This window comes from Genypterus blacodes, unplaced genomic scaffold (assembly GCF_046128005.1).
Source record: "Genypterus blacodes isolate CSIRO-AG114 ecotype Tasmania unplaced genomic scaffold, CSIRO-AGI_Gbla_v1 ptg000156l_1, whole genome shotgun sequence".
NCBI classification, from domain to species: Eukaryota; Metazoa; Chordata; class Actinopteri; order Ophidiiformes; family Ophidiidae; genus Genypterus; species Genypterus blacodes.
The window spans coordinates 5,634,021-5,648,119 of record NW_027466957.1 but is presented as its reverse complement, the minus strand read 5'-3'; the positions used below and the strand labels follow the sequence as shown (position 1 = coordinate 5,648,119).

Here is a 14,099-nt window from a genome sequence, read left to right as displayed (position 1 = left end):
CCCCCATGGCTGACTCCCCAAGACTCTGCTAGTAATTAGCACAACATCTATCCATCTGTTCTAGGGAGGCGCAGTAAACATTAACACAACACTGAAACATCAAAACACTGGCTGGAGACACGCTACATTTTACACGCACCGGATACCTTCGTGCTTTATGAAGCCTTAACTCGTGAATGATTGGCACACATGCTTACACTTCTGGCTAACATGCTGATACGTATATATTTATAGAGCACTTATGCTCTTGTTGCAAAACATTTACGTACAGATACGCACATTTTCTTTTACACCCTCACACACTTGCTCGCCACAGGCTCCTGCAATAGTATCCCCAGTCTGCCTTCTACTGAGGTAGTGAGGTTGGAAAGTTGCCCCGAGACCCACATGGGAAACAAGTGGAAAAAAACAGCCAAAAGACTACATTACACAATTAATCAATAAGTTAATGAGATCTCATTTTCTCTGGAAAATAGTATCCAGGCAAAGTTCCCCCCTCAGCCTTTTTTCTCCACTTCTGTAGAACCAAGTCCTGATATTACACTGTGGAAAAAGAAAGCGGCCAGCAGGAAATTAAATTAAATTACCATCCTGATAGATTTATGTGACGCTTTACATTTTCATTGTGTTGTTCCCCTCTCATAGTGGAGGCGAACCTGAGCTGGGGAGAGAGATGCTAAATGTGTTGTAAAGGGAGGCAAGAGGAAGAGGGAAGACAAGAATGGGGGGGGGTGAAGGGAGAGAAAGTTCCAGACGTCACGCACCCTCTGGCTGCTTCCTGGGTTTACAGCTGATTCGCAGTAGTAAAAGTAAAACGCAACGGCAGATATCTCGTCTTCAGAGCTGTTAGGCTGCCACATGCTCCCTTTCTTTTTGTCCTTGTGTGTTTGTGCAAATGCGTGTGTGTGTGGCAGTGACTGAAAAGGTAGCAAACAGCTGGGCGTGTGGGTGTTTGAAGGAGGTGTTTGTGCGTAATCGCGTTTATGATTTTGTTCTGCTAACCCTCGTGTGTCTTCTGAGTCCATGTGTCTGTTACATTATGCTAATGAGTTTGTCCTTGTTCATTGTTTGTGTGTGTTTGCAAACACTTTCATTGTTCAATCTGTGACTGTGCGTATGCGTATTCTTTGCACCTGCACCCATACATACCGCATACGTTTATGTAAGAACATAATTGAATGAAGCTGTCTGTATTCAGCCCTCTAATTTCAATTAAAGATTTAGGGCATCGCTCAGCTATTGACACAGCTGGTGATGCCATCTGGGGCACAACTCACACTGCCCTGTGCTGTCACCACCCAAACAAGGCTGCAGAGCTCACACACTGTCCGCTCCAATCAAAGAGAGCGGGGAGAGCGGGGAGATAACACACTGTAATGTCCAGCTCCATCTCCAGCTCCGGCCCCTGGTATTAGCGGGGGAGGAGGGTCACCTGTCCTCCTGAGACCGCTTCACACACACACACACACACACACCCTTACGGCACCCACCCTCGCTTGCTTTGCTACAGCATAAACATTCCTACAGACAGAGAACAGAAACGGGGGGAGCTGTTATGTCTGCAATCCTCATGTTTTATTTTATTTCATTTTTTTCAGAATAATAATCGTTTGTATGGATCTGTGCATCTCCAACCACACCCCTGTCTAAGGAAAGGGGAGCGGAAGGGAGGGAGGGAGGGAGCAGGGGGGGAGGCATAGTCCCAGATTAATGGCACACACTGAGAGGGAGCACAGACCTAGCAGCACCTTGATTTATTTGCCACTTAGTACTGATGAAGCTTCAAACTGCAGTCACACACATGTTGTTACGGCATTTTTCTCTATCAAGGTCTTTGTAGGTTTGTCGATTCTTGTGTCTTATTTAGCGGCCCCGCGAATGCATGCATATGTGTTCATCTGTTTCTGTGTGCGTGTGTGTGTGTGTGTGTGTATGAGCGCTTGTGTGTATGTATCTACCTGATTATGATTCACCTTCCATATACACACACGCTGTACCTGCATTTGTGTGCCTGATAATCACTTTTAAGTACAGTATATCATGTATGTTTAGGTTAGTGGGTGGCTGTGGAGCTGTATAGATGCAGCGTGTTTCTTATTGGCATTTGAATGTTTATAATAAATTGGAAACGATAAGGACTGAAATGGGAACATTCCTTGTGTAAGTGTTTGCTATGCTGCCTAATCAAAGGCTTTCGTGATTACAGAACCAAATTGATGTTATTCACACCAGCACAACATTCCTTTAAACGGCACCTATTATTCAAAAGCTGTCAATTTAGGGAATTTGCCGAGGTAACCCAGTAACAATTTGCAGGCGGCAAATTGTTGAGTTTTGACTCAGTAAATACAGGCAGAGTTAATTGAGGGCATCAACTCACCATGTGGGAGGACTTGACAAAATGCCATAAGCGTGTTACATGAGCACACATTGTAATTATCAGACACACACTTACACACATGCGAACTACACAAATTACCCAGGCACCACAGACCCGTGTATTCGTATACAAAATAGACACGCATGTACTGTTTAGACATGTAGAGATATGGATGTAATGTGGATTTGGTACAAACACAGCTGAGATTTGGTGCCTCCCAAAGGTTTGTTAGTCATTCATTGAGGTACAGAGACACAAGCCAAGAGCATTAACAAGACATCTGTTATTGAAATGAAGAGGAGGCTATTTAGAATATTAAGTCTGGAGTCAGGTAGCTGCGACTAGAGGAACAGTAAGCACCATACTGTCATAATCAAAAGTCAAGAGCATATAAGAAGTGGGAGTATTTCTGATTTCTGATGTTTTGTTCTGAATGCTGGTTTTGTTTTGTGTTGTTCTCCAAGTGAGGGTTACCATACAGTGTTTGTAGCGCAGCAACATTTTACCTCCATCAAACCATCTGGAATGTTCCACATAAAAGCATTCACAGCTGAGGCACAGTTTCTACGTGTCACTACCACTATTTGCTGGTGTATCCTGGAGAGAGCAGACTCCATATCTACTTGGTAATATACATAATGACATCTAATCTGAGCTTGTTGTGTCTCCAACCCCCTACTACCCTTCTGTCTCCCCCCCACAGAACCCTGACATTGTTCTCGTCCACTATTTGAATGTTCCAGCCATTGAGGATTGCGGGAAACCATGTGGTCCCATCCTGTGCTCCATCAATACAGACAAGAAAGAGTGGGCCAAGTGGACCAAGGAGGAGCTGATTGGACAGCTCAAACCCATGTGTAAGTATCTGGTCCATCATCATGTTTTGCCACCACACTCTCAACACTAATTCACAAGCCCTTAATATAAACAGCTACTGTCTCCTCTAAAAAGGCATTAATAGGCTTAACATGTCTACACGCATGGAGAAACCAAAGACAGTGGCTGGTGGTTCTATCTGAAGATTTAATTTCCCGTCCTGTTAGCTGATAGATGGTACATTAAGTGCACCCAGCACCTCTATTAGAGAGCATTCTCAGTCACTGAGTGTTCCCACATGAGTGTGCGCTCTTCCTGGAGCCGGCTGCTAGTTAGGGGTCAAAGGTCAGCTCTTCCCCTGGACCTCTGGCACCATTCTGTCCAGGCTGAGAGTGTGCCTCCTCTCCGGCCCAGGAAGGATGGCGAAGCAGAGCAGGAAGGGTAGCTTTTTATTGATTCATGTTAGTGCGTGGGAGGAAGATTGTCTGACTCACCAGAAATCCCCCTCCACCCGTCTTTTGGTCTCTCGATCCCACTTCCCCCTCAGCGGAATGATCCATGGTGTTACCAGCTTTACAAATGCTGTGCGAGATGCACTTTGTGTTTTCTCATGAGTGTCTAGACCTGCCCAAAGGTTGAGGTGATGTTTTGGAAAATGTCAGGGTTTGTCAGCTGATGATAATAGCTAAATGGCGACCTTGTCTGGCATTAAAAGATCTTTGAGAAAGCTGTTAAGGTACCTTTAACAATTAGACTGTGTGTCTGGTGGGGTCCAGCACAGTTGTGGCTGATACTCTGAGGGCCAGTTATTTGTGATGTGGCAAGGTAAAAATGGACATGTCAGCAGCATTAAGCACGCACACATGCACACACGCCGGCTGCATACTGACAAGGAAGCATGGCCCTCAGCGTCATCACCCCAAGTATCAGCTATATCATTATCCTCCCTACTGTTCTGCCTGCCATCAGTTTTAGGACAGACTTGAACATAAAGCCTTACCTCGGGACACTGCAACAACTGCTTACTGTATTCATTACATCTGTGGCTTAATGTAAAAACGAAGCACATTTGCAATAATGCGTGAAGTCATTAACTTTGGGAGTTGCTGGGACAAAGAGGGTGCGTTTGTGATGCCTTCTAGCTGCCAGGCTACATAAGGGGTCTATATAAAGAGTGAAAAAAGCTCTCTCCTGCTTTCTTTCTTCTCTCCCTCCGTTTCACTTTCTGCGGGAACGGCCCGTGTCAACACGAGCTCAACGGTAGAGCAACATTGCCACCTAGTTGTCTTGTGAGATAGCAACCCTCCTCTCGATGCAATGAGAGAAGACTGGCGATGAAGTCCTGCTGTGTTGCACATGCATTATTCAATCTTAAATGTTTTATTAGCCCTTACGGTACAGTACATTTTCCCCACAACAAGCAACCATCATTATATCATTATTATATGATTCACACATTGCTCATGGGTGCTATAAGATAATGCATGCCCAGGTGTGTGTCTCTCTTTTTGTACATACAGCAGAACTTTGTCAGTCCTCTGAGAGACTCCATCGATGAACAAACACAATTAGTTGCCTTTCTCCCTTTAGTATCTAAACAAACTACAAAGAGGGCATATTTGACAGATAAATATATTGTATTTTTAAAATGGCACCCCACACTGTAATCTGTGTGACTGGCATGTTGGGAAAATGTTGTCACATAATGATGATAGTTCCTATTTCACAAGCTGACTGTACATGAGGCCATGCACCCTTAGTTCAATGTCAAATGTTCCAGAAGTGTCAACTTTTGGCAATATAATTGGCCTCTTCCATCCTAATTCTTTCTTTTAGTTTTTCTCTGCTGAATATTTTACTGTGCAATGCATTTGACACCTACTGATAAAAAAACAACAACAACAAAGCAAATTTCTGGATTTCATGAATCAACTTGAGCCTATTTTGTCTCCGCAAAACAAAAACACACACACTTGTGCAGACTTTATCACCCAGCAGTCTGAGTTGGTTCAACTCTCACCAAGTTCCTCTCACTTGCACAGATGTTCACTCACAGCAGTCAGAATAGCTAAGCCCTGGAAATATGGCCTCGTCTGACCTCGTCCTCCTTAACACCATGCAGTGATTGATGCGAAAAGAGAATATGAGAGGGGTGAGAGGAGTAAGCAAACAGCTGTCATGGCCTCATTCACTGCTTTGGGTGAATACTATAAACACACACCGAGTCTCCTCAGCCGTGGCCCTACCCTGCTGACAGATAGCGCACGAGTGGCTTCAACACATACTCACACAGACAGAAGGCCGGTCTCCAAGCTAGACAGACGGGACCAGAGAAGAACATGTCGAGAGAGAGAGAAAAGGCTGGTCATCATGTAAACTATTGCACTCTACTTTCCCCTGTACTGTCCAGTGGTTCAGAGACAGCTAGACGGGACATGCGAACACCTTACGGGCCTGAGTTTGTCGTTAGGGCGGAGTGATGCTGCGCACGACGGGATGCAGTCATCAGGATGATAATGTGACTAGATTGTTGTTTGGTGTTGTTGCTGTTGCTGCTGTCGGGATTAAACCTTGTGGCTCTGCTCCTGTCATGTCTGCTTTGGAACATATCCCTCAGTGAGGAGAGCAGACAGGCAGACACATCGGTAAATGTACGTCAACAACCTCGAGCCTCTGGGGGTGACGCCCGTCTAGATGAAGTCTGAAGAGTGCTGTGGCATGAGGGATCAGGGTGGAAGAGAGACAAGATTGTTTAGACACATGGGGATGGGATACATGGTGGGTGGAAGCTGTTAGATTAGGCTTCCCCCTCTTGCTCTGTCAACCGCTCTGAGGCAGAGCAGCAGAATGGATGCTCTACTGTCCTGCAGTCGCCCTTCTGGCTCCATCACAGAGGGGGAACCCGGATAGCCGTCTTTTTCCATTTCCCCTATCATGCATCTGTTAGTAATGCCAGCCTCATCGTATTTGTATTGTTTGCATTATACTATTAATGGTTCAAGTCACACTCTCTAATTGGATCTCCAGATACACATTATCTGTTAATTTAGTTTGATGATTCCTTCAAAAAGGCAGCATCCATTACTTTTTTTTCTTTTCTTTTTTTCTCTTTAATGTTATGATGTGAGGTCTTAGTCTCTCTGTTGCTCTGCTGACATCTGCTGGTGATAAGCCTGCAATCTTCCAAAGAGTCTCAGAACTTTAATGTTAGATCCTAATCAGTGCTTTGTTTGCTTTCACTCCCTCGTTCTTTAAAGTAATATGGTGGCGATTTTACAACATTTGTGTGGGAACCAGATTTTTTTTGCTGAGTTGTAGCACTCTGTGGATATTTCACATCCACTCACCAGGATTGTAGACCTTTGAATTGTCCCTCATGGAACCCCTTTTCCTGCTTGAGAATATTCCCTCTTTTCTCCTTGAGCATCTGGGCACCACAGCACTCTGCTGTGTGTCTGTATCCATATAGCTAAAACCACTATCTGTCTCATCACAAATGGTGGCTGGTTGGCAAGCAGAGCGGTGAAAAGTATTAAGAGGCGCTAGCGAGGTGTAACTAAGGCCGCGAGTGGAGCTTTACAGGAGAAAGCCTCTCTGTTTCCCTCAGTGCTGTAGCAGATCCAGCAGCGGTGAGGCAGTGTACATCCCCAGTGGCTACCGTGACAGAGCAGAGTCAAAGGTTGAATTAAGGTTGGGCCTGCTCACCTTCATCAGCACTCACACAGGGGAGGACACAGAGGAGCAACAAACACCGACATAGATGAGGGAAAGAGGTTCCAAAATGACTAAGAGTCGTTCCAGTCATGCAGAAGACGGCAGCACAGTGAAGGGATGTAGAGGATAAGGAAGAACGGATGTTTGGATTTAGAGTTAGCTCCACCTGGAGTGGAAGATGGAATAAAGAACTAATTGATTAAATAAAGAGCTTGTACCTTTTGGCACTGCTGCTGTTGTACTCCTACCCACACTACAACCACTATTACCTCTGCTATTATCAATATTACCTCTCACCTTCTGCCACACAGAGCGATGCTATTCAATCAAAGGCCAATAATGGATTTGGTTGCCGGTTGGATCCAGAACCGTCCGGTTTTCCTTTCTACCAGGCTAGCTGAGGCATTTAACAGAGGTGTCCAGTAAGCAGGACAAGGCACAATAGCAGGGAGGCAGGGAGGGCAGTGGGTGGGGCGGGGGGTTGGCACGGCTGGTGGTCTGTTGGGCTGGCTGACATCTCTGTCTCCTCCTCTCTCCCGGCAGTTCATGGCATCAAGTGGACTTGCAGCAATGGGAACAGCAGCTCTGGCTTCTCAGTGGAGCAGCTGGTGCAACAGATTCTGGACAGCCACCAAACTAAGCCACCTCCCCGGACTCACAACTGCCTCTGCACGGGCACCTTGGGTAAGGGCTTGTGGGAGGGATAGAGTTTGATGGAAAATTCTCTGTGAGAAGCAGAAAAGGTCGTAAGAAGAAAGTTGTTATAAGGTAGATGAAGCAGGTTGAAGTCTTTTCTTGGTAGGTGATTTATAGGGAACGTCAAGGTTTTGGGTTATTATTATCTTTTGTTTACTGATGGCTCTGACCAAGAATGTCTGAAGTAACCCAGCTGTTCTAGAATTTTAAAATATATGTGTAAAAATAATTTAAGGCAGAAAGTTGTCTGACATTAATCAAGGGTTATATTCTGTGACGCTCCACTTGCATTTAAATTTCTCTTAAGTTCAGGTAACGAGCTTTCCTATAGTTTTATAACCCCCTGGGGAAAAATCACTTGTCTACAGACTGATTAATACAACAAACTAAATGAACAGATGCTACAGCGTTTCTCCCTGCTCCTCGATAACATGGATTGTTTTCTCATTTCTTCAGTAAACGTAAGAAACTACAATACCGAGTTAATTAGTGTGTGTTTATTTACCCCTCAACCCAATGCCCACTCATCTCTATCTGTTTGTCCTGATACAGGTGCAGGGAGCAGTGTGCACCACAAGTGTAACAGCGCCAAACACCGTATCATCTCCCCTAAGGTTGACCCCCGCTCAGGTGGATACAGCAGTGCCCACTCTGAAGTACAAAACAACGATGTGTCGGAGGGGAAAACTGAGCACAGCAGCCATGGTGGAGCCAAAGGCTCTGGTGGAGGAGGTGGAGGGGGCAGCGCCAGGGAGAAACGCAATGGCAAAGTCCATAAGCCTGTTTTGCTCCACCAGAACAGCACAGAGGTTTCATCCACTAACCAGGTTGAGGTCCCTGACACCACACAGAATTCCCCCGTCTCCATCAGCAGTGGGCTCAACAGTGATCCAGACATGGCAGACAGCCCTGTGGTGACAGGCATGAGCCATGTGGCTTCGGTCATGTCTGGCCTGTCCCAGAGTGTCTTTATGTCTGAGGTTACTGGAGACCCTGTCTACAGCATGTCTCCTACTGGGGGTCCCAACGCTCACCTGATGGGTGGAGATGCCACCTCACAGGGCTTGGTGCTGTCTGTGACCTCTGATAGTCACAAATTTGCCTTCCCCAGTGCAGGAGTAGGGGACTCTGGGACTACCACAGCAGGAGACAGTCTGTCAATGTTATCTGCAGCTGGGGTGTCTGAGGAGCTGGTGCTCTCCAGCAGTCTGGACTCTGGAAGCATCAAGATGCCAGAGACCAACATGAACTTTGATCCCGACTGCTTCCTGAACAACCCCAAGCAGGGCCAGACCTACGGAGGCAGTGCAATGAAGACAGAGGGCAACTGCTCCTCAGCATCATCTTCCTCTGGTGGCAACAGCAACACCAATGGCAACATGCAGCGCTCCCCCTCCATGTCAGACAACGGTTACAGCTTCAGCTCAGTTTTGGTAAAGAACATCAAGACAGAGGATACATCCTTTGAGCAGCAGCTGGCCACGGAGAGTGGATACCAGGTTGGGCCGGTGGTGAACTGTGGCAACGGGGTGTCTGTGTCATCTGGTGCTGGTTCAGGCCAAGGCAACCTCTCTCTGACAGCAGGAGGCTCCCTACTTCCATCTGGTGGGGGTCTAAGTCCCAGTACCACCCTGGAGCAGATGGATTTCAGTGCCATTGATGCCAAGCAGGACTATACTGCTAGTGCTGCCACGATGGGCTATGGTCAGGCCATGTCCAGCCCTCACATGCCCCACCAGAATCGTTCACCCAGCTTCTTCCTCCAGGATACCTCTCAGACGGGCCAGCCTCAGCAGGGGAGGGCCAGCATGGGCCAGAAAACCCATATGATGGAGCACAATTCCCATGACTCTGGAGCTTATATGGGCCTGCAGGTGGTGAAGACGGACTCCCCGGGCAGCAACGGCCACCTGCATCACCACCACCAAGCCCACCAGAGCCAGCATAGGGCCAACTGTAATGGAGGTTCACCTACAGAGGGGCCTGGACAAGCTGGCTCCCTCCAGCTGCTACAGTACCAGGGGAGCTTTCCTGGGCTGGGCTCTGAGCATGAAGAGGTTGTCGGTTTGGACCAAACAGGCAACGTGAGTTCAGGACAGGCTGGAGCCGTTGAAAATGGTGCAGAGAGCTTACTCAAGCCCGTAGATCATATTCAAACCTGTGTAGCAGGGAGCGGAGAGGGAGGAGGCGCAGAGCACTATCTGCAGCAGGCCTCAGATGGAGGAGGCGGTGGAGTAGGAGGTGTAGGAGAGGGGGTACCTGTTCATAATGGAAACAACAACAGTGATAGTAACAGCCGCTCACAGCAACAACAGCAGCTACAGCCTCTCCTCCAAGGCACAGGCATGGTCCAGGGACTCTACAACACTGTTGGAAACCACCAAGGCCTGGGTGGAGGGGCTGCTAATGGAGGAGCAGGAGGTACAGGCATGGAGATTAGTCTGGATCACTTTGACATCTCCTTTGGGAACCAGTTCTCTGATCTCATCAATGACTTCATCTCAGTGGATGGCAGCGGAACCGCCATGTCGGCTGGAGGGGCCCTGTATGCACACCAGCTGGTGACATCGCACAGCTCAGATAGTCAGAACACAGCAGGTGGTGGCCCCCAGCAAGGCCAGGAAGACGGAGGAGCCAGGGGATCGGGCTACAGTCCCTCAGAGCTCTGCCTCCAACCCTGCTGCAGCCCCCAGTCGCTGAGCGGAGGGGCCGGAGCAGGGGGAACCCCCGGAGAGGGCGGCTCGTTGTCTTACATGAATGTAGCAGAGGTGGTTTCTGCAGCTGTTGCCCAAGGAGCTCTGGGAATGCTCCAGGCCACTGGCCGACTCTTCATGGTCACTGACTACTCCCCTGAGTGGTCCTACCCTGAGGTGAGCGCACAGTGTCTCTCTATCACTCTATCTCTATAAGTCATTGATTACATTATCATACATCTCTTCCTCATGACTTGGCAGACTGAAATCAAATAAGGCTCATGCAGGCTGGGAAAGGATGGATGACCAGTGTGTCCAGCACAGTGGAGAATTGCATTTTATTTTCAAATGTTTCAGTCCATCTATACACACGTTTTTTATTTGTTTCAATGGATTTATTCTGAAGTTTTTGGCACCAAAAATGTTACAGAATACCAAGAAGCCAAGTACATCGGTTACCATTCAATCATTGGTTTCAAACACAATCATTGGTTTCACATGAGACAAGAGTTTTACATTCAATTTTTTTAAACCACAAATAAAGCAGGGGAAAGAGCATCTTGCAGTTGTCTCTGGTGTGAGGGTTGTTCCATTTTTGACGAACCAGAGAGAGTCAGGTTATGTTGCCAGGTGCAATGTCGCTCTTAACCCTCTAGATGGCAGCACAGTTTAATCCTTGTGATGCAGCATTGAAATGACACTGGGTATCCACATGATGGCAGTAGAAGTCAGTATAATAATCGTTTTATTCTCTTTGATGTCATTCTTAGTTGTGCACACTAGATGGCATGCAACATCAAGTTATGTACGTCAACCTGATTTGCCTGGTGTGAGAGATTATTTCATCAGTTTGTTCTGTTTTACAGGGTGGAGTGAAGGTACTGATCACTGGGCCCTGGCAGGAGGCCAGCTCCAACTACAGCTGCCTGTTTGACCAGATCTCAGTCCCTGCCTCTCTCATCCAGCCAGGGGTGCTACGCTGCTACTGCCCAGGTAAGATAAGCAGGATCTGAGCTCCGTTCAAAGAAGTTTTTGTAAGGTTACACTACCACGTCAATCACAAACCATCACACAGATGTCACCTGTGCTGTAAACTCATTCAGTGTGATGCCTCTGATATGTCATTGTCATTTACCTGTGATCCATGAGCAAAGGACATTCACCTTAGCTTTCATATATGATCCCACATGATATCTAAATTATATTATACAGGTATAATCTTATTGTTTTGCCTTTATACTGTATGTGTGTTCTGACATGTTGTGTCTTCTCCCCCAGCTCATGACACCGGTCTGGTGACACTGCAGGTGGCTGTCAGTAACCAGATCATCTCCAACTCTGTGGTGTTTGAATACAAAGCCCGCGCTCTTCCTTCACTGCCATCATCTCAGCACGACTGGCTCTCGCTGGATGGTACGTCTGACCTCACATTCACTTCAGCTTAAGTGGTTTATCCCTGTCCTCTCTCTCTCTAGCTCTCCCCTTTTATTCTCTATCTCTCATTGTTGTTGCTCTTTTTTTTCCCTTGCTTTTTCGCTTGCCGTCTTCTAATATTTTGTCTGGCCCCTCAAATCTCCTGTGGCCTTGTTAATTTTGTTGATCTGCTGGATCATCATGCATTACGATGCACTGCTCTCTTGCTTTGGATTTAGTTATGTGTATTAGTTTTCTTTGTAGCTTGACAAGACAGGAAACAGGATATTGCTGTGTGTGTGAATGTTGGGTTTACGTCTTTGTATGTACTAAGATATCCACCTTGAAATAACATTGGCTGTATTATGTGCAATGAGATGCAGAGACTATAGGTGTGTTGAGTCTGCATTTACATTGCTTTTGATGTTTTCTTGCACAAATATTGCGATTAAAATCTGCATGGGTTTTTAATACAGAAGAGCAAGCAGAAACAATAGAAACAAAACATCAGGATATCAGAATTATAGTAGCAAAGGAAGACAAGAGAGATTGAGTCACACAAAATGTTTTTGTCATGCTGGTCTTTTGTTCCTGTCTGCAACAAAGTGATATCATTAGAATATCATTGTTTTCCATGCCATTGTTCACTGTGTGGGCAGGTTAGATGGATCTAAATGTAAGATATTGTGTAATTGTGTGATTATAGTGGCAGAAATGTGTTCTGTCTGATATAAGGCTGTGATTCAATCAGTGGTCTTTGTTGTTGACTAAATATTATAATGCAGTTGTGTTACATATATACCTTCATTTGGTTGAATTTGATGTTTCCGGATTATCTTCAATTGACACGTGTGCTTACAAGCCTTTCGGAATCCTCCATGTCTTGTTGGAATTGTTTATGTGAGCTGCTGGGGGAGGATTGCTGCAGTGCTCGAGCATTGACAGAGTAAAGTAGGGCACGGCAAAGTACGGGCTCACAGGACAGCTGCATTGCAGACGGCCCTTGAGGGAGTGGGAGTGAGTAATTGGGAGCTTGCGGCTTCCATACATGGCAGAACCAGTGGATCCCTCCGCCATTCATACCCTACTGCCTCACTGGCCCATTCACAGAACCAGTTAAGGAGGAGCTGGCTGTCTCAGTGAAAACACAGCCCACCCTATTGCCTTACATACATTAACCCTTTGCCTGCCATCTCTCACTATTTTTTGCACAACAATTCCTGGAATTTGAGATGGATCTCGCTCTGTTCACATCTCTCTTATATTCTTTTTGATGTTTCTAATTGATCCGGATAGTCTTGTCACATCGATCGGATAAGTCTGACAATATACATATTGGGAAAACACGTTGGCTTGATTATGAAAATGACATATAACAAATAATTTAACACATAATAGTGACAGGACTCCAGGTTGTGTGTGTCCTGCATGTGTTTACAAAAATGCAGAAGTTGTAAGGCTGGTGCGAGTGTGTGGGTGTGAGTGTGTGGGCATGTGTGGGTGGGTGTGAGAGCACGAGACATACAGACAGAGAAGGGACTAGGGGTTAATCATAACAAAATGGAATAATTGTTTCCCTTGAAATGCTGTGCTCCAGCCGTGGCAGTCGGTTTTATCCCACAGTTTGTTATAACTAGTAGAAACGAGTCTCTGCAGGATCAGTCCATACAGCACCGCCGCACAGTGGACAGCAACTCTGACATCAAAATCCAGCAGATTCGAGATGAGTTTACTACCTTCAGAGAGAAATCCAATGTCCGCTGTGGAGTCCAGACAACTTTTTATTTTTAAGTCGAGCAGCATGTAATCACCCGGACTGCTGAAACGACTAAAGATATCCAAAAACGAATTAAAAAACAGAACACGATAGAGATGTTAACCCAACCACACATCTCTAGGGTGACGGTAACACTCGTGTCAACTTAAGCGACTCCATAGCTGTATAGATTTACGCTACTTAACGCCTTCGGTCTGTTACCTAATTGACTGTAGGCTGCTGACTTTGTGTGCCACATTCAATAAATAGTCTCAGACCGCGGCAGTGTTTGGAAGACTGAAGACTCACTCGGCTCTGATGTGCTAATGGCACAGCTGCTTGCCTGCCTGCCTGCCTGCCTTGATTTGTCATAATGCAGAGTGGGGGAAGGGGCGCTTTTTCTCTGCAGCACTGCAGGTGCGGAGCCGTGGGCAGGACAGAGGAGACAAGAGGTAAAAGGCAACCGGGGCTGCAGAGCTCTGGTCGCCCGCTCCAGTGAGCCCCTCTGCCCGGAGAAAAGAGCAGAGACTCGCCGGGGACCGTAAACAAATCACAGCCCCGGCAATAGCGACTCGCTCACCGGGTTCCATCCCCCGTGCGTGTATGTGTGTGTATGTGTTGGGTACCGGTG

General features: G+C 46.6%; 1 protein-coding gene across 1 annotated transcript in view; it reads left to right on the top strand.

Annotated features, from left to right (window-relative positions):
* The window catches only part of LOC143012909 (calmodulin-binding transcription activator 1-like), a 226,733-nt gene that overhangs the window by 206,419 nt on the left and 6,215 nt on the right, over positions 1 to 14,099 (top strand). Inside the window, exons 6-11 of the mRNA XM_076166248.1 lie at positions 3,084 to 3,237; positions 7,454 to 7,594; positions 8,159 to 8,311; positions 8,345 to 10,476; positions 11,166 to 11,292; positions 11,578 to 11,712. Of these exons, the coding sequence (XP_076022363.1) occupies positions 3,084 to 3,237; positions 7,454 to 7,594; positions 8,159 to 8,311; positions 8,345 to 10,476; positions 11,166 to 11,292; positions 11,578 to 11,712 (2,842 nt within the window). The remainder of the gene's footprint in view (positions 1 to 3,083; positions 3,238 to 7,453; positions 7,595 to 8,158; positions 8,312 to 8,344; positions 10,477 to 11,165; positions 11,293 to 11,577; positions 11,713 to 14,099) is intronic.